Source organism: Homarus americanus, unplaced genomic scaffold (genome assembly GCF_018991925.1).
Source record: "Homarus americanus isolate GMGI-L3 unplaced genomic scaffold, GMGI_Hamer_2.0 scaffold28968, whole genome shotgun sequence".
Lineage (NCBI taxonomy): Eukaryota > Metazoa > Arthropoda > Malacostraca > Decapoda > Nephropidae > Homarus > Homarus americanus.
Genome location: NW_024713470.1, coordinates 85,001 through 110,000, shown reverse-complemented (window position 1 = coordinate 110,000; position 25,000 = coordinate 85,001). Strand labels below are relative to the sequence as shown.

Genomic DNA, 25,000 nt, shown 5'->3' with positions numbered 1-25,000 from the left:
CTCTCTCTCTCTCTCTCTCTCTCTCTCTCTTTTAATTCGAGAAAAGTTAGTGGTAAGCTGTATTATATAAATAAAACAAGCAGAAAGAAGAAGAAAAGACAGAAGTGTGTGTGTGTGTGTGTGTGTGTGTGTGTGTGTGTGTGTGTGAAGAGAGAGACATAGAGAGAAAGGGGGATAAAGAATAACACAAATCACCAACAACAAGTCTGAGCCACATGCAAGGAGAAGAAGCAACTTTCAATGGAAGTGAGAGGGGTCTTAGGTGGGAGGAGGAGGGGGTGGGAGGGGGGAGAGGAGGAGGGGAGAGAGGGAGGTTAGAGAGAGAGAAGTTAGTTTAATTTGTCTTTGGTTAGGTTAGGTGGGGTGTTTAATCTTCAGGTGAAATGTTCAGGTGACTTCATATAGCTGTTAGATACTGGTAAAAAAAAGGGAAACTAAAAATAAAATTGTAAGCTGGTGATACAGTCAGCTTTTTAGTGTGTGTATTAGCGAGGTCGTGGAATTCACCCTTCCAGCACTCAGGGAAGGTGTATATCATGCCCACTGACCTGTAAACGTGACCTTTGACCTTTATAACTCTCAACACAAGGAAGATCATAGTTGCTCTTTCCTTTCTCAACTTACACACCGACACACCGAGTCTGTTGACATTCTTAGTGTATATATTTTCCTAACATACTTACCCAGTAATTATATGCTGACATATTTAATCTGCTGACACATATTAACTGACACAATTAGGTTAGGTTAGTTACAGAGGAGAGTTGTGGTCAGCTGTGAGGGAGGAATGGAGGGAGGTACTCACCAATGATGGTAGCGAGGATCATCACACCCAGGATGACGGCGGTGATGGCAGTGAACATCACCTGCATACTGAGGGTGGCTCCCTCCTCCTCCGTCCAGTTGCCGCCCACCAGCGTCCAGTTGCCGTCCATCATGGTCCAGTTGCCGTCAATCATGGTCCAGTTGCCGCCCTCGAGCGTCCAGTTACCGCCTGACAGCGTCCCATCGTCAGCGTCTACAGTCTCGTCTACGTCGAGGAGCGCTCTGGCCTCCTCGTCTGTAGTGTTGGTCCAGTCATCCCACCACGGGAGGCTCGCCGGCCCGCCCACGTCCACCACCACCCCGGGCGGGGACGATGTGGGCGACCAGCGGGTCATGTGGGTGGTGTGGTGGTGAGGACTGCCTCCCGCGGGTGGCGTGACCGCGGGTGCTGTTGCTACCCGCATGTCACCCTCACATGACGCTCACCGAGTCTCAAGGAGGACCTGCGGCCCTCATGCTCACAGCTCCTCACACCTCACGCATCACCCGCACGCCCACACGCCCGCACGCCCTCACACTTTAGTACATCCTTTCAAGAAAATGTCACTTCGTTTCACTATTTTCACCAGAACCAAGTCTCTGAGTCACTCCAAACATGACTTACACTCTATGAGGGTCTATCACCTGTGACGAGACACTGAGTAAACACCTGTGATGGGAGAAACTTAATTATGCCGCCACATAAGAATATTTCTCCACCCTTCCAACGCCCCGTAAAAACACCTGTCCAACATATTTTCTTTTTCACGCGGGAGACCACAAGAGCTACTACTAGAGGCCCGCCCCGCCCTCAATCCTCCCAGCCTGAAATATTTACGACTCGGTCCTGAGCGTCAGTCACATGGGCTGGGCGTCGTGTGCCAAAGACAGGCTCAGATAAGACAAATATTCTCTCTCCTTTTTTCGTCAGGATATTTGGTGAACCAGTCGGGGTTTACAAGCTGCTGTGGGTGAAGTCTTACCACCAGTACAGTATAATGCTTCATAATGCTTCTATAACATGATACACAAAACCACAACAGCTGTAAAAAGAAAAAAAATACAAATGCGATAAAAAAAGAAACGTACTGTATAGGCTGTTACACCAGAACATGGATTGAACCAGGAGTTAAAGTTTTCAATCAGTGGAGGACAAATTGTTGCAGCAGTGAGGTGGTGATGGTGTTGCAGTATTGTATGTGGCGGATGGAACCGTCGACACTATATTGTTTTGATTGTATAGAAAGAAACAATATTGTACGACAGTGATAGAACTCTGAATAAACGTTTCTCTTGGCACAAAATACAACAAAAACGTTTAAAGGGATAAATAATAAAACCTGTCATCCTTCTCTATACATGACAGGTGTTGGCTGGTGTGATGACAGGTGTTGGCTGGTGTGATGACAGGTGTTGGCTGGTGTGATGACAGGTGTTGGCTAGTGTACTACATATATCACTGTGTCAACTGAACCACTTGTTGACTCCTGTCCAGCTTGTCTGTGTAAATATTGGAGAAGGTTTATGGACACTTCTGGATGACTGTTGACTCAAGGAACATCTACCAGGAGGAAGGTAGAGAGCGTTGATGCAGTAGGTGTTATAGTATTCGACCTTCCTTCATAATCTTGTACATGTTCCCTGCAAGGTCACAAATTCATCCTCAATGGAGCGTAATTTCGTCTTGGTGTGCTGCAGCCGAGTGTATACACCATTCACCTCCTGTTATAAGGGTTTTGCTGACTCGGCTCCGGGTGCTTTTAGTCCACCCAGCTGTAGTATGGTACCAAACCTAACCTAATCTAACCTAAACTAACCTAACACTGATAAGTTGTCTGGGGGGTTGTAAATACTCTGCTAATGTTGATATAGTGTCGTAAATGGTGACAAGTAAGGCGGTCAATGTTTGTTTGTCTTCCTTAACCCAGAAAAGCTCTCTCTCTCTCTCTCTCTCTCTCTCTCTCTCTCTCTCTCTCTCTCTCTCTCTCTCTCTCTCTCTCTCTCTCTCTCTCTCTCTCTCTCTCTCTCTCTCCATGACTGTATAAATGAGACAGGGTCATTACAGTCATTATTTGAAAACTCTTGTTATGTAATTTACTGTAATTGAGTAAATGTAATTAAGGACTAAAGGAATATTTATATTTTTTGTGTTCCTGAAATAAAAGTTTAATTGTGCTCAGTATATATTGGAGGTGTAGGATCACCTGATAATTTATCCCTCTAGTGTAGTCCACCTGAAGATTGACCACCCTGGCTTTAAAACCTAACCTCAGCTAACCTAACATAACCTGAAAGCTATCTTGGGGTCTGTAATCCTCAGGTGATTCTATAATATACATACACAGGTACAGGTTATGTGTTGATGTACTGGTAGGGAACACCTGGAGGTTGGCTGTGTTAAAGTAAACATCTAGCTGAGGTTATTTTCACAGTGGTTAGGTTAGGTTAGGTTAGGTTAGGTTAGGTTAGGTTAGGTTAGGTTAGGTGATCCTGCGTCATTGAGTACAAAGGAGGGGGAGGGGGGAGGGGCGTGTGTTGAGGAAGCAGCACTTGAGAGGTGGATCAATACAGGACGGCTCCAAACTCTTCATCTTGGAGAGGAAACACCTATGTGACACAGAGCATCAAAGCCTTCAGGTTATGTCAAGAGCGACTAGACTACTCACGTATCATCGCTGACGTTCACTTGTTTTGTTCCTGTTCTCCAGACAAAAGTGACGGAAGGTTAACTGCACAGCGGGTCCCTCTCTGCCGCTGTGGAGTTATTCTCAAAATTTATTTATTTACCCGTTAAGGAACCTCTTTAAATACTTTGGTAAACGTAGCCACAAGAGGAGTATCTTGTACACATTCCGTCATAAAGTTCCCCCACAAGAGAGGTGTTGGGGGGTGGTGATACACGAGCAAGCTTCAACGAGACACTGACAAAAGTTACTGAATCTGTCTCACGTTAAGGTCTTTAATACTAAATGATGAAGGAAGTTACAGTAGTTGTGGGGATTGTGTCTCGTTCACTGTCATCCTCGCTGTATAATATTGTCTTAGTGTTTCGGCTTCGTTGCTTCGTTGCTTCGGGTAAAAGATCTATTTCTGCAGACTAAGAGATTCACTTCACCGACTCTGATAGGATCTTTCTAAATGGTTTTATCGTTGGTAATTAGACTAATGAGATAATACCAGAAGAATCCCTGACTCCTAGGGGCCTCTTGCGATCCTCCATCAACTGTGGCTAAAGCTCCTGTGATGTAAGACAGGGCTGGGAACTTATAGATTGGTGAGGGTTCATGGTGGGGGCGGACCAATAGAATAGTTTCCCTCTCTCCTGGTGAGCTGAGGTGGCACAGATACCATCAGCCTAACCTCCTGATTCTCTATCACTAAAGATGCCTCAGCGATTTTTGAGAGATATGCCCGAGGTTGTGAGAGACAGGAGGAGAGAGACGTGGAGAGATAGCCCCGAGGTTGTGAGAGACAGGAGGAGTGAGACGGGGAGAGATAGCCCCGAGGTTGTGAGAGACAGGAGGAGTGAGACGGGGAGAGATAGCCCCGAGGTTGTGAGAGACAGGAGGAGTGAGACGGGGAGAGATAGCCCCGAGGTTGTGAGAGACAGGAGGAGAGAGACGTGGAGAGATAATCCTTGTTCGTGTTTGTTTATGTCTAAGTTTATGACAGAGTTAAACGTGATAAGTGAGCAATATTTGTAACCTCACTCACTCACTCTCTCACTCACTCACTCACTCCCACACTCACTCCCACACACTCCCTCACTCCCTCCCACTCACTCACTCCTCCCTCCTCCCTCTCCCACTCACTCACTCACTCACTCACTCCCTCCCACTCACTCACTCACTCACTCACTCACTCACTCACTCCCACTCACTCCCACACTCCCACACTCCCTCCCACTCACTCCCACACCTACAAGTGATCATACAGGTGACAATGAAAGAAAATAGAAGTCAAATAAAAGTCAAAGGTTTACTTGGTAAGTCAGAAGACCTTTGATGGCTGCGTCAACAAACTCACTCCCACACAAACAAGGTTAGAACGATCTATTTGACCTGATATGCTGCCCCCCCCTCTCTCTCTCTCTCTCTCTCTCTCTCTCTCTCTCTCTCTCTCTCTCTCTCTCCGTGAGTTATAGGGAAGACCTGATTAAAACTCTGGAAAGACTTGAGTGTGTTCTGTAAGTCCCTTCTTCTTCTTCTTCTTCTTCTTCTTCTTCTTCTTCTTCTTCTTCTTCTTCTTCTTCTTCTTCGTCTTCTTCTTCTTCTTCTTCTTCTTCTCCCTAACAAGGACTAATCTCAACACCAGCTTATATAAACACGACATTAGTTCAACTCACTTCACAAATGACGCTCACTTTATCACTGTCTTGCCTCACGTAAAGCTTCTATCGACCATCTTAAGCTTATTGTTCGACTGTAAACTGTATAGACTGTCAGGTCAAGCTTCTATCGATCATCTTAAGCTTAGTGTTCGACTGTAAACTGTATAGACTGTCAGGTTAAGCTTCTATCGACCATCTTAAGCTTAGTGTTCGACTGTAAACTGTATAGACTGTCAGGTTAAGCTTCTATCGACCATCTTAAGCTTAGTGTTCGACTATAAACTGTATAGACTGTCAGGTAACTGTTTCTCCTGTGTCATTAGGAGATATCATTGCCAGAGAGAGACGATGAGACTGAGGGAGAGAGATAGGCAGTCCAGAAGTAATTACCAGAGAGAATGAGAGATAGAGAGAATGAGAGATAGAGAGAATGAGAGATAGAGAGAATGAGAGATAGAGAGAATGAGAGATAGAGAGAATGAGAGATAGAGATATGAAGGGAATGCTGCCTTTTGTCTGTCAGTAAGCAAGATTCTGGTTTAAAAAGAGATGAAAGTGAAGAGAGATGAAGTAGAAGTGAAGAGAGAGAGAGAGAAGAACATAACTGGAGAGAGTAAGAAATAGGGAGAGAAAGAGATAGAAAGTGGGAGAGAAGAAAAGAGAGAGAGAGGGAGAAAGAATGAAAGCCAGAGAAAAGTAGAATTTTTAGCTGATTACCTGAGACACAGAGAGACAGAGAGAGATAGGCTTAACTGATCAGAATAAGAAGCTTAGTTTAATCTCTCTACGCTTGGTGCCCCGATGTCTTTAAGATCACTCAAACAATGTCTTCAAAGAGGCTTACACACTGTCTCCAAAATGGCTCATAAAGCTTTCAAAATGGCTCATAAAGTCTTCAAAATGGCTCATAAAGTCTTCAAAATGGCTCATAAAGTCTTCAAAATGGCTCATAAAGTCTTCAAAATGGCTCATAAAGTTTTCAAAATGGCTCATAAAGTCTTCAAAATGGCTCATAAAGTCTTCAAAATGGCTCATAAAGTCTTCAAAATGGCTCATAAAGTCTTCAAAATGGCTCATAAAGTCTTCAAAATGGCTCATAAAGTCTCTAAAATGGCTCATAAAGTCTTCAAAATGGCTCATAAAGTCTTCAAAATGGCTCATAAAGTCTGAGTCCAACTAAGACAGACAATGAAGTCTTATGTCCTGACTGAAAAGATTTCTTCTGTAATGAGTTTCTCTCTCTCTCTCTCTCTCTCTCTCTCTCTCTCTCTCTCTCTCTCTCTCTTAGTCTATCTCCTCTTCTCTTTTACTATATCTCTATCTCTCTAATCTCTCTCTCTCTCTCTCCCTCTCTCTTTGTCTCTATAACTAATGCTTTATCTCTGTCTCCTTATAATCTATCTCTCACACTGTCTCTATAACTCTGGCTGTCTCTCTCTCTCCCCATCATCTCTGTCTCCTAATAATTTGTCTCCACCAAAGTGACATAGGAGACAATGGCCTCCTGTAAGGTAGTCTTAATAGTCTCCTTGGTAAATAATAAGACTCCGTGTGATAGATTTAGACTCAGTGGTCCCTCGAGGCTCAGTGGTCCCTCGAGACTCAGTGGTCCCTCGAGGCTCAGACAATACATCAACTGGAGGGCGAGGCGGTGGAACGTAGTCTTAACCTAACCTAACCTAACCTAACCTAACCTAACCTAATAGGAGAGATTAGTGGGGTGAGGGAGAGGGAGGAGAGGGAAGAGAGGGAGGAGAGGGAAGAGAGGGAGGAGAGGGAGGAGAGGGAGGAGAGGGAAGAGAGGTTAGTGGCATGATTGAGTTAAGTCGATGGGCTTATTAGGACTGGGGCCTAATTGGGGTTCATTGGTACTGGGCCTTAACGAGAACTGGGGCCCATTAGGACTCGGGAAGATTATTAACACTGGTCTTCACTACAGGACTTGGGGGCCTATCTGACCAGCTAGAAAATTTAAGGACCTTCTTTCCCCTCTCCCTCCTTCCCCCTCTCCCTCCCTCCCTCCCCTCCCTCCCTCCCTCCCTCCGTCTCCTTCCCCTTCTTCCTCCCCAACCTCCCTCCCCCCTTACCCCCTTCTACCCACCTCCAGTGCCGCCCAATAGAAGATTCGACAAATCTTCCTTTGTCCAACTGGAGAGAAAGAGAGAGAGAGAGAGAGAAAAAAATCGGTATTGTTTCTTTTTCGAGGCTGATGAAAGAGAAAGAGAGAGAGAGAGAGAGAGAGAGAGAGAGAGAGAGAGAGAGAGAGAGAGGGGGGGTTACAACATAGGGATTAGGTTAAGTTGGAAATGACCCCAGGTATATAATGGGAAATAAGGTCAAGAAAAATATTAGGGGTTAATTACTCGTTAGGTAGGAGAGACAGGTAAATAGAGGAAATAGAAGGAGAGACCTGGAGATACGGAGCCAATTTACAGAGGATTAGTGAAAACTTTATTGTTATGTGTGTTGGTGGGCCGAGGAGAGAGAGAGAGAGAGAGAGATACAAGATTCAGAGTAATTAAAGATAATTTTACTTCTTCGGGTTTATATGTTTCTAGTTTTATTCACATACTGTACACACACACACACACACACACACACACACACACACACACACACACACACACACACACACACACACACCTCTACTCTGACGGCAAAGTTGTTTGGAAACTTTAACGTCATTTAAAACTAAGGGAGAAAGAATGGTAATGACCGACTCAACTTTGAAATGCGTAGTTTAAGTGTTCCTGCCTAGATAAAGGGTGACGGTACGACCTGCCTGACGAAGGAGGACCAGCCTGAAGGACCGGCCTGAAGGAGGAGGACCGGCCTGAAGGAGGAGGACCAGCCTGAAGGAGGAGGACCGGCCTGAAGGCGGAGTACCAGCCTGAAGGAGGAGGGCCGGCCTGAAAGAGGAGGACCAGCTTGAAGGAGGAATAGTTGCTGAGGAGTGCCCTAAGGGGAGGGTCCGCTTATGTTTATTTTATTTTATTGATTTTTTTTAGTTTATTTTTATGTTAGTTTGAGTTATTCGATTTATGTTTTGTTTTGTTGCTTTATTTAGAATTGCAGTGAAGCGGCTGTTTCGGCCTCTCTCCTAACCACGTTTTTCTGATGAACGGCTTTGTACTTAGTTTTAATTGTTGATATTTAACACACACACACACACACTAATTCACCTCACGATTTTTTAGAGGATTTGGTGTACAGTGTTGAGGTTTGTTTGTTACATACACAGTGGGAGAGTGTGGGGGTGGTGGGTGGGGGCAGGAGGAGTGTGGGGGAGAGGGAATTGTGGGAGTGGGAGTGTGGGAGGGGGGATATAAGGGGACAAGAGTATAAGGAGCGAAGGATATAAGACCGGTAACATATTGAGAAATTTACGATATCCAGAAGGAATTCCCTAAGCTTGGGGTCGGCACTTAGAGTCTTAAAAGAGGGTGCAATCTCGTGCTCTGATGGTTCTCTCCTCAAGCAGTGCTGTGGCGATATTTTCCCTGATAAGGTTATCTCTGCTGGGATCCTGGAGGTGCCTTTGTGGGAGCTGGTGTGGGTGATGGGGTCTGCTTAGCCGTCCTATTGGCGCGCTGCCTGCCTGAAGGTGAGGTCTTGTGCCGGCAGATGACGCTATTGTCGCTCCTTGATGTCTAGTTAATTCCTTGAATACAGTGATTTAACCCTTTGAGGATGATGATTTAACCCCTTAAGGATGATGATTTAACCCCTTGAGTGTGATGATTTAACCCCTTGAGGATGATGATTTAACCCCTTGAGTGTGATGATTTAACCCCTTGAGTGTGATGATTTAACCCCTTAAGGATGATGATTTAACCCCTTGAGTGTGATGATTTAATCCCTTGAGGGTGATGATTTAACCCCTTGAATACGTTGACTTAACCCTTTGAATAAGACGACCACCCCTGGAACACCATCATTTAACCTTGACTACGATAACTTAACCCCTCTAGCAGACTCTTCTGTCACTTATTACGTGGAATATTAGATAGTTATTAAATTATAGGTATTTATGGTTAAGAAATATTTGGTAATATTAAAGAAAGTTTGGAAATACAAAAAAAAATAAAGTTTCAGGTAAATTTGTGGGTATTGGGTTTAGTGGAGCCAATTAAACCCAGCTTCCGGTTTAATGTGGTTTTTTTACGCCAGGTAAATCTGTCATTCGCCTCTGATCCAGGTATCTGTTTCTCTCCTCTGTCTCTCTAATTCTCTCTCTTTTTTTTTTAGCTTTTTCAATCTTTCTCTATCTCTTTTTTTTAAACACATGCATACTCTCTCTTTCTTTTTCTAAATTAACCTTACAGAACACAAACCCTCGGCGTTAATACAACAAACTATCGCCAGGTTTTATGTTGCCAGGTAAGAAACATTAGCCTCTCCACACCAGAAATAGATGAGAGTATATATCAGAAGAAACGACCGAAAAAAATCCAGGAAAAACTACCGTAAACATTTATAAATTTAGGTAATGGTTACTATTTTTTTTTCTAAGCGACACATGCAACAGAAAACGGGGAATTTTGTATCGAAAGAAAACGGAGAATTTAAAAGAAGAAAATGGGAATTCTTAAAGAGAACAAATTAAGAAATTTTAAAGAAAGAAAACGGGGAATTTTAATGAAAGAAAACGGGGAATTTCAAAAACAATTTGTAGAACCAGAAGTAATATTTTAGAAGTAAATAATAATTAGCATTGTGAAAATAGTTAGATGATAAAAATTAACATAATAAATGAGGTTATCATAGGCAGAAACGAAATCATTTAAGAACTAGTGTCAAAAAATCATAATTAGGCAAAAACTAATAATACGAATGTTAGGAAAAGAGTTTGAGAAATTATACTTTTTTTTATAATTATGATGAACTTTAGCCAAGTATAATAATTTAATATTTTTAGATACAAATAAGAGTTTTAAGTCAAGGTAATTGTTAATATTTTTTTACCATTAATAAAAGTCATTAATGAATGTAAGAATTATCATCGGATAAACAATTGAGAGAAAAAAAGATTAATAAACGTTGTAAGAGATAAAGAATAACAATAACACAAGAGTAAAACAAAAGACACAAGACTAAAACAATAATCACAACAAGAGACAAAGAACAGACAAAATCAGCACAAAAAAAATAACAAAAGTTTCTCATTTTCTCTTTTTACATCAACAGAAAACGAGATTCATCACCCACTTTCCTTTCCCTGTAGTGAGAAAGGTCTTTAATCTTCTCTCTACTAAAGAAAGCACAAAGGTACGAGAGAGTGAGAGTACTTTCTATAGTGCTCGACTTTCTCTTTCTATACCGGTGATGGTGAGAGAAAGGGTGAGAGGAAGGAAGAGGAAGGGAGAGGAAGGAAGAGGAAGGAGGGAGGGAGGGAAGGGGAGTGAGAGTATAGATGTAGGATGGGTAATGAAGAAGGAAGGAAAGTGAGGGGGAGAGAGAGGAGGCTGGAGAGAAAGGGAGGGAGGATGGAGGAAGGAAAGTGGGGGAGAGGAGGGGGAGGGAGAAAGGAGGGAGGGAGAGAGGAAGGAAAGTGAGGAGAGAGAGAGGGGAGGGGAGAAAGGGAGGGAGGAGAGAGGAAGGAAAGGGGAACGAGAGGGAGAGGGGAGTGGGAGAAAGGAAGGGAGGGAGAGGGGAAGGAAAGGATGGAGAGAGAGAGGGGAGGGGAGAAAGGGAGGGAGGGAGAGGAAGGAAGGGAACGAGAGGGAGAGGGAAGAAAGGGAGGGAGGGAGAGAGGAAGGAAAGTGAGGGAGAGAGAGGAGGGAGAAAGGGAGGAGGAGAGAGGGAAAGGGAGGTAAGACTAGGTGGAGGATCTCAGCTGAGTGTGCCAGTATAGCCTACAGAATTTCTACATAGTATTGTATAATTTGTTGTTGCTATGTTGAGGCTGGTGCCAGTCTGCGTGTCTGAGTTACGTGTGTGTGAGTCTGGGCCAATCTCCCATCCTTGTCTTGGGGTCGACGATTGGATGGTGGGTGTGGTGAGAGTCAGTCATACAGGAGAGTCATCCAGGGAGACAGTCATACAGGAGAGTCATTCAGGGAGTCAGTCATACAGGAGAGTCATTCAGAGTCAGTCATACAGGAGAGTCATTCAGAGTCAGTCATACAGGAGAGTCATTCAGGGAGTCAGTCATACAGGAGAGCGGGTATAAAGTTTATGTATATATTGAAAGAGGACTTTCTTTCTTCTTCTTCTCTCTCTCTCTCTCTCCATATAAACAAGGAACACCTGCTTATGATTTATTAATAATGACTTTTGTAAATCACAGCCGGTGGCGGGGCTCACGGAGCAGAGTCAAGGGACGCGAATATATGTCAACGTAAATAGAAATATATATACAGAGAGAGACAGACAGACAGACAGACAGAGAGACAGACAGACAGAGAGACATGAGAGACAGAGAGCAGAGAGAGAAAAAAGCAGACAGAGAGACAGACAGACAGACAGACAGAGAGACAGACAGACAGAGAGGCAGACAGGCAGAGGACGATAGAGAGACAGACAGAGAGAGAAAAAGACAGACAGAGAGACAGACAGACAGACAGACAGAGAGACAGACAGACAGACAGACAGAGGAGAAAAAAGACAGAGGGAGAGACAGACAGAGAGACAGACAGACAGACAGACAGAGAGAGAAAAGAGACAGACAGAGAGACAGACAGAGAGACAGACAGACAGACAGACAGAGAGAAAAGACAGACAGAGAGACAGACAGACAGACAGACAGAGAGAGACAGAGACAGACAGAGAGACAGACAGGCAGACAGACAAATAGAGAGACAGACAGATAGAGAGAGAGGAAAGACAGACAGAGAGACAGACAGACAGAGAGATAGAGAGACAGACAGACAGATAGAGAGACAGACAGAGAGGCAGACAGGCAGACAGACAGATAGAGAGACAGACAGAGAGAGAAAAGACAGACAGAGAGACAGACAGACAGACAGACAGACAGACAGACAGAGAGAGAAAAGACAGACAGAGAGACAGACAGAGAGACAGACAGACAGACAGACAGAGAGAGAAAGACAGACAGAGAGACAGACAGACAGACAGACAGAGAGACAGACAGACAGACAGACAGAGAGAGAAAAAGACAGACAGAGAGACAGACAGAGAGACAGACAGACAGACATACAGAGAGAGAGAAAAAGACAGACAGAGAGACAGACAGACAGACAGACAGAGAGACAGACAGACAGAGAGACAGACAGGCAGACAGACAAATAGAGACAGACAGATGGAGAGAGAGAAAGACAGACAGAGAGACAGACAGACAGAGAGATAGAGAGACAGACAGACAGATAGAGAGACAGACAGACAGAGAAAGAAAAAGACAGACAGAGAGAGACAGAGATAGACAGATAGAGAGAGACAGACAGACAGACAGACAGAGAGAGAGAAAGACAGACAGAGAGAGAGACAGAGAGATAGACAGATAGAGAGAGAGACAGACAGACAGACAGACAGACAGACAGACAGACAGAGAGAGACAGACAGACAGACAGACAGAGAGTAGAAGTAAACAATAAACAAAACAAGTAGACATAAAAAACGTATCAAACAAAAGAAAATAAATTCACAAAAAGTTAAACAAGAGAATTAAAAAAAATCATAAAAATAAACACTGGACGAATAACTAATGAAGAACAACTGAACAAAGACATTCTCAGAACAACAGACAATGGCTTTTTTTTTTCAGCCAATCACAAAAGAGAAAAAAGACCCTCACTACCCAATAGAAAACGAGGCTCCTTAATTTAATAATATTTCCGGTTTAGTGAGAAGTGGAACGGTCGGTGTTCTAAGAAACTGTTGTATGTCTTGTTGTACATGTCTTATGGCTGGAAGAGTAACAACAACAACAACAACAACAACAACAAAACTAAAATCCAACCCCACATTACACTAATAACTAGATATCACACAATTGCACCATAACAACTGCTGGCACCATAACCTCCCTTCATCAGCCTCAGGTCATCATTAGAGGGCGCTGGGGACCTCTGATAGTCTCTCTCCTTTCGGCTTCAAATAGGACCGTAATGTAGTAGGTTGTAATAGTCCTGGAGGGTGGGATGAGAGGGAGGAGAGGTGGCAAGAGGGAGGAAGAGAGGGAGGGAGGAAAGATAGTGAAAGGAAGGGATGGGAGATAATTGAGAGATAACACCACAAGTTCTACCACTACTACCACTACTACCACAACTACCACCACTACTACTACTACTACCACTACCACTACTACCACTACCACCACTACTACTACTTCCACTACTACCCACCACTACTACTACTACCACCACCACTACCACCACCACTACCTACCCACCACCACTACCTACACCACCACTACCACCACCCACCACTACCTATTACCCACTACTACCCATCACACTACCTACCACCACCTACCTACCACTACCACACCACCACTACCCACCACTACCACCACCACTACCACACTTTCTACCACTATTACCCTTACACTACCTCACACTACCCTACCCTACCACCCTACCTACCACCCACCACACCACCACCCACCACCACCACCACCACCACCCTACCACTACCACACCACTACCCACCCACCACTACCACCACTATACCCTACACCCCACCCTCCACCCTACCACTACCTACCACTACCACTACCTACCACCACTACCTACCACCACACACCCACCACCACTACCACACCACCCACCCACCACCACTACACACTACACCTACCACACCCCCCCACCCACCACACACCACTACCACCACACCACACACACACCACCACCATGCCACACCACTACCCACTGCCACCTACCCCCCAATTACCGGGTCTGTAATGTGATGGTTTTTGGTTGTAATTACCTTGTTGATGTATCAGTGTGCGTGTTTGCCAAGAGATGTACACACACCCACACACACACACACACACACACACACACACACACACACACTCAACCCGTCTACACCCTCTTCCCTCATCCTCATCTCCTCCACTCCTTCCCTCCACCCTCTTCCTAACCCGCCCACCCGCCCACCCGCCCACATTCACTTCAGATTTATAACATCAACATAATTCATTAATAAATAAACTTGCATATTTTCTTTATCACATTACCCAGTACACGACACCAGGATGTGTGAGGCGCCTTTGTCGCTGCTGGCGTGAAGGAGAGGTCTGAGAGGGGCTGGGAGGGTGAGTGAGAGGGGCTGGGAGGGTGAGTGAGAGGGGCTGGGAGGGTGAGTGAGAGGGGCTGGAAGGGTGAGTGAGAGGGGCTGGGAGGGTGAGTGAGAGGGGCTGGAAGTGGCAGAGGAGATGGAGAGTGTGGGAGAGTGAGAGGGGGAGGACGTGGCAGGGAAGAGGGCGAGAGAGAGAGAGAGAGAGGGGGAGAGAGCTGTCATGAGAGGGGTCATTCATCACACTGACGAGTTTGACTTACTCCGGTAACACGCAGGCTTGTTCTCCCTCCCTCCCTCCCTCCCTGCCTGCCTTCCTCTCCCCCTCCCTCCCTCCCTGCCTGCATGCCTTCACCCCTTCCCGCTTTTATCAAACAGCGAGAGGGAGGGAGAGGTAAACACACACACACACACACACACACACACACACACACACACAGGCACGTCCTCCCTCCTTACTGTATTCACCAGGGAGACAGACACAGACACAGACACAGAGGCTATGATCATTAGGATGAGATGTTCTTTATTCTCAGACCAAGATAATGGAGGTTTACCAAAGAAAAAATAAGATAGTCTAAGATAACAAGATAACGAGAACTAAGATAAGGTAGTTAAAGCAATTGGTGTTGGATATGAGTTAAAAGGAGAAGTGATATCTTGTTCCCCGACGCCTTAAAGTCTAAATATGTTATGTGACACCGAGGCGAGTCTCTTCTGTGAAATAAGAAATAGTATTATGATGTGTAACAGAGACACAGGTGTGAAGCTTTGATGATACGTGTGTGTGTGTGTGTGTGTGTGTGTGCGCCTCTCTCTTTTGCCATTTGCCTGTCTACCCAGCAGTAATTGGGGACCTGGATGTTAATCTTGTTCCGGGATAATGGCTAGTCAGTGCAGTTGGCGAGTTGTCCGGTCTTCTTGGACTGTTCCTTGACACTGGGTCAGGCAACTCGTTAAATCAGGGTGTGGTTGTTGTGTTGGTGACAGCTTCTACACCTAAGAGACCCTAATGCCGGCCATCCTTTAATGCTAAGGACAACCATTATTATTATTATTATTATTATTATTATTATTATTATTATTATTATTATTATTATTATTATTATTATTATTATTATTATTATTATTATTATTATTATTATTATTATTATTATTATTATTCACGTATATCACTGCAAGGTTCTGAGGGGCTGTCACAGGAAAGCTTCGCGGAAAAGTGTTACCATTTTGGTCATTATCTGAATGAATGTGGTAATTAAAACCCAGATTGGACAAATTATCACAGTCAGCTCAGGAACCTTCGTGGTAAACCTTGCCTTAATTATCAAACTTGGGGAGAGAGAAATGATGATAAAACTAATATTTTGTGCTCCTTTGGACTTTGACCTTGTAAAATATCATCGTTTACCTGGATATGAAAGATTAACTAAGGATTACACGCCCCAGATTATTACACCTGAAGATTAAACACCATAACGCTAACCTATCCTAACCTTAATTAACCTCACTTAGCTTAACCCTACCCTACTCTGACCCTGATCCTGATCCTACCCTTACCCTAGCTTAACCCAACCCTACTCTGACCCTGATCCTGACCCTACCCTTACCCTAGCTTAACCCTACCCTACTCTGACCCTGATCCTGACCCTACCCTTACCCTAGCTTAACCCTACCCTACTCTGACCCTGACCATGACCCTACCCTTACCCTAGCTTAACCCTACCCTACTCTGACCCTGACCCTGATCCTACCCTTACCCCACCTACCTAACATCAAAACACAGGTTAATTAATCATCAGGTAAAATAAACTAAGGCATCTAATCATCACTCAGTACAATACGAAAAATATCTGAACATCGAAAACAGAATAAAAAAAGGTAAATGAATGGTCCAATCACAAGATCACATTCCCTCACCAGATACGAAGATACTGTGACGTAATGAGATAGAAATTTCCCTCAGTTCTTTGTTGTTAGAAGAAAGAACAAAGGAATGGAACAAAATCATAACATCATCTTCAATTGGTTAGGAGACGAGAGAGAGAGAGAGAGAGAGAGAGAGAGAGAGAGAGAGAGAGAGAGAGAGAGAGAGAGAGAGAGACTGTGTGTGTTTATGTGTTCTTGTGTTATTTTTGGCAGTGTTGGGAGTTAGGTGTTGCGTCATCAAGCTACTGACACACACACACACACACACACACACACACACACACACACACACACACACACACACACACGCCGTCACCCTTCAATCTCCATCTCAATCAGACTCAACATCACCCATAATCTATTAAACTTCAATATAGATTCACTACTGTCTGTCAATTTCCATTCTTCTTTGACTTTCCCTTACCTGCCTACCTACCTGCCTTTCAATTTCCATATATATGTATTCTTGCAATCCATCGTCAACCCATTCAGTGTACAATTTTATTTTATCCCCTTCAACTTTTGTCACTCAATTTTCAATCCTTAAAAACATTTCCTATCACCTTCCATCAATTTCTATTTATCATCGAGTTATATTTAATCTCTATCAATTAATTTCTATCCAGTAGATCGCTCCCTTCTACCATCATCCATCTCAACTATCCTCTCACGGTCTCTGTATCAAATCACTTCAATTTCCATCGTATTCAATTCCTATTCAGTCAAATCTTTGGACATATGTTGATCTATTCCATCGTCACATCGTCTCTCAATTCTCGTTCAATTTACCTCTGATTGAGAACTACGGACCAACACGCAAACAATCAACTTCAACCTTCACTCAACTAGGAGAATGTGCTTAGTCACAGTCAAACCTAACCTAACCAATCAATCCTCTTCCTAAGCCTCATAAAGGCTCATCCAATATCACTTTCGTCTCAGTTACCAGACCGGGGGGGACTGAAGCTCTGCACCGCTACCAATGGCTTCGTAAGAGCTCAGTCACTCAAATTCCTTCCCGTTACGATCGTGAGTTGGAGGTTAGATTAGGTTAGGTTAGGTTTGTGTACGACTTTTCCGCTCTGAGTTAGGAGGAGAGTCTCAGATAGGGAGGAGTTTGTGGTGTAATGGTCAGCATGCACTCCTTGCAAGCTAGTGGACCCGGGTTCAATCCCCGGGCAGGGTGAAACTATGGGCAAGTTTCTTTACGCCATTTGCCTCTGTCTACACAGCAGTAGTTGGGACTTGGATGTTAATCGATTTGCGGATCGTATTCCGGGGTAATGGTTAACCAGTGCAGTTGGCGAGTTGTCCGGTCTTCTCGGACTATTCTTTGACACTGGGTCATGCAGCTCGTTAACTCAGGGTGTGGTCGTTATGTTGGCGACAGCTTCTACACCTTAAACCAATTCACGCCAAGGTAGCCCTTGGGTCGGCGGGCAACCATTATATATGTATGTATGACGGGAATTAAAACCAGTAATACTTTAATGGTCGGTCCTGTGCTGGCTAGTGGTGTATGTGTGTGTGTGTGTGTGCGTGTGTGTGTGTGTGTGTGTGTCTTGTCTCGTGTCTGTGTGTGTGTGTGTGTGTGTGTGTGTGTCTTTCTGTCTGTCTCAAAGTTTCCCCGTTTGTCTGCCAGTCTGTTGTTTAACTTTTTCTGTCTCTCACACTCTCTATTTTATCTCTCTTTCTCTTTTCTCTTTCTCTCTTTCTCTCTTCTCTTTCTCTTTCTCTCTCTCTCTCTCTCTCTCTCTCTCTCTCTCTCTCTCTCTCTTCTCATTATTTGTCTCTCTCTCTATTCGTTTTGTATTCTCTTTTTATCTCTCTCTCTCTCTCTCTCTCTCTCTCTCTCTCTCTCTCTCTCTCTCTCTCTCTCTCTCTCTCTCTCTCTCTCTCTCTCTCATCATCATCAACAGTCAAACAGGAAAACTTCACATCTGCTCACAGTAATATCACGCCTTCCCTTCTCCATCCCTCTCAACCCCACTCAGCTAACCCCACTCATCGAAACACAACGTGAAAAAAAAAGAGGGAGATATTTCTAACAGTTTACAGACTTTGAGTAATGGTTTATTTTAACTTAGAATCAGGATATGGATCAGGATATTATTTTTCACCCTTTTTTGCCTGTCTGCCTGTCTGCCCCAAAATAACTCCTAAACGATTATGCAGATTCGCACCAAACTTCTCACCCTTGATCAGCATAAGACAACATCCACACGATAAACTTCTGCTCCATAGTGCGCCAAATTTGTGACCTAAAGCGCGCCAAAATTGACCACTCGTTGCCAGGGTAACAGTTCGCGGGCTACAACAAACTTTATCCCAGAGTTAAAGAAGACGATCACATGGGTTAATCTCCAGTGCCTTTAATCCTGTAATCCTCTTAACCACAGATGACAGATTTCAGTATAAAATCTGTCTCATGACTTCACTTCAACAACTTAGGTCTTTAATTAGGAAACGATATTCATTATTATACTAAGCCATTGAACAGTACAGTCAGGTGAGTGTGTGTGTGTGTGTGTGTGTGTGTGTGTGTGTGTGTGTGTGTGTGTGTGTGTGTGTGTGTGTGTGTGTGTGTGTGTGTGTGTGTGTGTGTGTGTGTGTGTGTGTGTGTGTGTGTAGGTGTTTGTGTGTGTGTGATTAATTATTATTGAGTTCCTCGTTGATTGGTTCATGAACGAACAGTTTGTCCATTATCAGAGAGGCGTGAAGGTGGAGTTTGTTTTGAAAAGTTTCTGATGTGTCCTTCTTCGTCTTATTCTTCTTCTTATTATTCTCCTCTCCTCCTCCTCCTCCTCCTCCTTCTCCTCCTCCTCCTCCTCCTCCTTCTTCTTCTTCTCTACCTATTCGTAAACATAGTCTTCCCTAACATTTCAAAACAACCTTCTTCCCTCCCTCCCCCCTCTACCTTCCCTCACCTCACCTCACCTCACCTCACCTCACTTCACCTTCCCTCACCCAGGTAACTTCAATCACTTGTCATTTCACTCTGAGGTAAGACAGTGCTAGTCAACATGCCATAAAGTGCAATATAATATCACCTAACAAGAACATGTCAACTCAATTAACACAAAATCACCCTAAAACAGTTAATTTGTTAAATATGTACCACTGAGAGAATTATTTAGCCAGGTATTCAACAGGTAGATAATTAATTAATGTCAAGGTGATATTTAGTTCTTTTTAAATACAATGTTAAGTAAATTCTCAATAATTTATGTATGATAAACAAATATATAAAATAATTAATTATCTTATTAGATAAAATATTATATTTTTCTGAAGGTAATTAAATATAGTATTTATGAAAGCTTTGTGAATAATTATATATTTATTTAACATTTCAATAATCTCAAGGGTAAAAAATTATCATTGTTTTTTTTTTGTTGGGTTAATTAAATTTATATAATTCAGTGTTGTTTAGATAAAAGTTTTACCCTGTGTAAGAGTGAGGAATTAATTTACACTCGTTTACTATTTACATGGTTAGAGAGAGAGAGAGAGAGAGAGAGAGAGAGAGAGAGAGAGAGAGAGAGCTACACACACCTTCCCCTACATGTTGTTCCTTCTACCAGCCTACATATCAAAGACTACTCTGGGGGGGGAGGTGAGGGGGACTGATACCCACTCCCCCCTCACCCTCACCTTTGGTACTTCCCCTTTGTCCATATCCACTCCAGTAGTCCTTCTTCACCGGCGCCCCTTTGACATAATGTCTCTTTTGTCGAGAACTCTTTTTAGAAATTCCCCCTTTGGTGAAAATTACCATAGAAGAGCCACCGGGCCACAGTCACTTCTGGATGTCCACTTTGGCCACAGTAACTTCTGGATGTCCGGTTTGGCCACAGTACCTTCTGGATGAGCGTATTGGCCACAGTAACTTATGGTTGTCCGTTTTAGCCACAGTAACTTATGGGTGTCCGTTTTGGCCACAGTAACTTATGGGTGTCCGTTTTGGCCACAGTAACTTATGGGTGTCGCGCACACGCCAATCCGCCACAGACACTGTGGCCCTAATCAGTGTTCAGAGTGACAGATACTTCACACTGGCCACAATTATTCTCTTTTCTACCGTTGGCCACAGTGACTCAATTATCTCTCCCTTGACAATAACAACGTCTTGGGCCACATTTTACTTCTCAAGGGGGGCCACAATCGCTCTTTTAACCCACCCTCCTTTATCACCACCTACCACCCCCTCACCCCCCACCCTCACCCCCTACCACCACCTCACCCCCTCACCACCCACCCCTCACCACCCACCCCTCACCACCCACCCCTCACCACCCCACTACCCACCACCCCTAACCACCCACCCCTCACCACCCACCCCTCACCACCCACCCCACCCCCCCACCCCCCCACCCCCACCCCCCTCCACCCCCCTCACCCACCCACCCCCTCACCCCCACACCCCCAACCACCCACCTCCCCACCCCACCCCTCACCACCCCCCTCACCCCCTCACCACCTCACCCCACACCCACCCCTCACCCCCCCCACCCCCAACCACCCACCCCTCACCACCCACCCCTCACTACCCCACCCCTCCCCCACCCACCCCTCACCCCACACCCCTCCCCCCCCCCCCACCCCCCCCACCCTCACCCACCCCACCCCCCTCACCACCCCTCGACCTCACAAACAGTGACCATGCCCCCCTCTTTAGTCTTGAAACAAAGTCTGTTGAAAAAATAATAAGGTTGGTTTATATCCATCTAAACCTGGACCAGCTCTTATTTGTTGATTGTTAGCTGTTATCTTCTTTCTTTCTTCTTCTTCTTCTTCTTCTTTCTTCTTCTTCTTCTTCTTCTTCTTCTTCTTTTCTTCTTACTTTTTCTTCTTCTTCTTCCCTAATTGCCATTTTCCTCTTCCTTCCTGCCTATCCTCTTCTTGTCTGTCTCTCCTCCTGTATCCCCACCTCCCCTTCCTTCCTTCGCCTCCTTTTCCTTCCATCCTTTCCATCCCCTTCCTCGTCTTTCTATCTCCATTTCCCATCTCCTTCTTTCACCATTCCTCCTACTCTCCCTTCACTCTTTCTTCATCTATTTATATCTTTAACTCCTCACACTGACTCCCCCACTCCCCACTCCCCCTCCCCCACTCCCCCCCACTCCCCACTCCCCCTCCTCCCTAATCCTCTTCTCTCACTCGTCCTCCTCTTCCATCCTTACCTCTCCTCCTTCCTCCCCACCTAACCTCCCCTCTGTCCCCTTCCCTCCCTATATCCCCACTCCCTACCCCTCTCATCACTCACCACTCACCCTGTCACCATCCATCCCTCTCCAAACGTTCAACTAATTTTTCCTCTTTTTCTCCCTTATAAAATTTCAATCAATCACACGAAGTAGAATGTTTCTTTCTAAGCCTCCCGTGTGTGTGTGTGTGTGTGTGTGTGTGTGTGTGTGTGTGTGTGTGTGTGTGTGTGTGTGTGTGTGTGTGTGTGTGTGTGTGTGTGTGTGTTATGGAAGTTTATCCTGAACTAGTTAATAGAAATTGGTGATATATTCTTGTATGATACGAGTTTTGTAACTTTTTTTTGCAGGGTGAATTCGGTAACTCTCTCTCTCTCTCTCTCTCTCTCTCTCTCTCTCTCTCTCTCTCTCTCTCTCTCTCTCTCTCTCTCTCTCTCTCTCTCTCTCTCTCTCTCTCTCTCCCCTATGTTTGTGAAAGTTGTTTATCACTTTGTTGACGTTTTATATTTTTCCAATTTTGTGTTGAAATACTCGGATGTTTGTACGTATGTATGTATGTATGTATGTATGTATGTATGTATGTATGTATGTCTTCTGCCCTATAAAAGTATATGTATGTATATCCTGTATCTATCAATAATAACACACACACACACACACACACACACACACACACACACACACACACACACACAACACACACACACACACACACAACACACACACACACACACACACACACACACACACACACACACACACACACACACACCATCACTACCACCATCGTATTATCACTCCAATCACCAGCATAACCACTGCAACTTACACACTTCCACCCCACACACCTCCTACCACCACCCCCACACCTCCTACACACCCTCACACTATAGCAAGATGAACACCCTGCTGTGACCTTCATCCACACCCTCCACACCCTGCGCCACACCCTCCACCATCCACACCCACACCTGAGTCCACCCACAAGCACTAATATATATACCTTCCTCACCTCATTAAGCGTCGTACTTGTCACCTCATTATGATGGTAATTATCTCTCTCTCTCTCTCTCTCTCTCTCTCTCTCTCTCTCTCTCTCTCTCTCTCTCTCTCTCTCTCTCTCTCTCTCTCTCTCTCTCTCTCTCTCTCTCTCTCTCTCTGGAGGTTCCTGGTTTCTCAGAGTATATACGTCATTCAAAGTTATTTCATACTAGCCAATCACAACACCTCTTTCAAACCTTCTAGGCCTCCTTTCTGCACTGTGATTGGCCATATAATATCGTGGGCGGAGTTAATGTCATCATGTGGACCAATTGAGACAGTGGGTAGTGAAGACAGTCGGAGCTTTCAATCGTTTTAATTATGTCTGACTGGAGTTGTTGATTGGTCAAATGAGTGTCTCTCTGTGGGCGTGGGTGGGCGGTGACTATTGTGTGGGCGTGGGTGGGCGGTGACCATTGTGTGGGCGTGTCCTTGATGATGATGATGATGATAACAACAACAACAACAACAACAACAACAACAACAACAACAACAACAACAACAACAACAACAATAATAATAATAATAATAATAATAATAATAATAATAATAATAATAACAACAACAACAATTATAACAGCAATAAAAATTAGCTCAGAAAATCCCTAATATTTACTCACCTGTATATATAATGACTCTTTACTCACCTGTATATAATGACTCTTTACTCACCTGTTTATAATGACTCTTTACTCACCTGTATATAATGACTCTTTACTCACCTGTTTATAATGACTCTTTACTCACCTGTATATAATGACTCTTTACTCACCTGTATATAATGACTCTTTACTCACCTGTATATAATGACTCTTTACTCACCTGTATATAATGACTCTTTCCTCACCTGTATATAATGACTCTTTCCTCACCTGTATATAATGACTCTTTACTCACCTGTGTATAATGACTCTTTACTCACCTGTATATAATTACTCTTTACTCACCTGTATATAATGACTCTTTACTCACCTGTATATAATGACTCTTTACTCACCTGTTATAATGACTCTTTACTCACCTGTATATAATGACTCTTTACTCACCTGTATATAATGACTCTTTACTCACCTGTATATAATGACTATTTACTCACCTATATATATAATGACTCTTACTCACACCTCCAGGCGCATAATGACTTTACCACCTGTATATAATGACTCCCCACCTGTATATAATGATTCCTTTTACTCACCTGTATATAATGATTCCTCTTACTCACCTGTATATAATGACTCTTTACTCACCTGTATATAATGACTCTTTACTCACCTTGTATATAATGACTACTCACCTGTATATATAATGACTCTTTTACTCACCGTACATAATGACTCTTACTTCACCCTGTATATAATGACTTTACTCACCTGTATATAATGACTCTTTCCTCACCCGTATATAATGACTCCTTCTCAATCTGTATATATAATGACTCTTTACTCACCTGTATATAATGACTCTTTACTCACCTGTATATAATGACTCTTTACTCACCTGTATATAATGACTCTTTACTCACCTGTATATAATGACTTTACTCACCTGTATATAATGACTCTTTACTCACCTGTATATAATGACTCTTTACTCACCTGTATATATAATGACTTAGACATTTGTTAATAAGATATAGGAGTGACTTATGACTTGTCACTAGAAGAGAGTTAGTGTATTGTTATTGGTGTATTGTAAAGGCTGAGGAATATACAGTGAAAATTTAACAAACGTAAATACAAAGAGACAGGCATACACATTAGTATACATATATTCATACCTGTGTGTGTGTGTGTGTGTGTGTGTGTGTGTGTGTGTTGTTGAATCTCTGTAAGCAAGAGCTAGTTCATTGTGTACCCTATCCTGATCCTATGAGCTGGTGTAACAAAAAGGATTACATATCAAAGACCCTCAAAGGATGTTTTTCACACACACACACACACACACATACACACACACACACACACACACACACACGTCAGCTGCTTCACGCTAACCTCTCATCATTCTCTATTTATTCAACAAATTTCTGAATAAAAAGTAAACAATTTTATGGAATATTAAATAGTTAAGCTGTGGCCGTTTTGTGGCTTTATATAAAATAATGTTTTTTATTTGTCTGTTTGTGTCTCTGTCTATGTTCTGTCTTTTTCTCTGTCTAATGTGTGTCTTTTCTTTGTCTGTCTGTCTCTCTCTCTCTCCTTCCCACTTCATATTTCTTTCAGCCACTTTGCAGTAAATTCAACACCTTTTTTTTTTTTTAATTAATCACAGAGGAAGATTGTCAAGCAATTTGTTTAGGACTCGGGAGGTATAATTGATAAATGGCAGTGTAGAATGTGTAGGTAATAATGTGTAGGTGTATTACTGTAGGTGTATTAATGTGTAGGTGTATTAATGTGTAGGTGTATTACTGTAGGTGTATTAATGTGTAGGTGTATTAATGTGTAGGTGTATTACTGTAGGTGTATTAATGTGTAGGTGCGTCACACTC

The 25,000-nt window shown here is 43.6% G+C and overlaps 1 protein-coding gene across 1 annotated transcript in view; it reads right to left on the bottom strand.

Moving 5' to 3' along the window:
• Nucleotides 1-25,000, bottom strand: part of LOC121872152 (5-hydroxytryptamine receptor-like) — a 114,421-nt gene that overhangs the window by 85,722 nt on the left and 3,699 nt on the right. Inside the window, exon 2 of the mRNA XM_042374833.1 lies at nucleotides 806-1,474. Within this exon, the coding sequence (XP_042230767.1) occupies nucleotides 806-1,229 (424 nt within the window). The 5' untranslated portion in view covers nucleotides 1,230-1,474. The remainder of the gene's footprint in view (nucleotides 1-805; nucleotides 1,475-25,000) is intronic.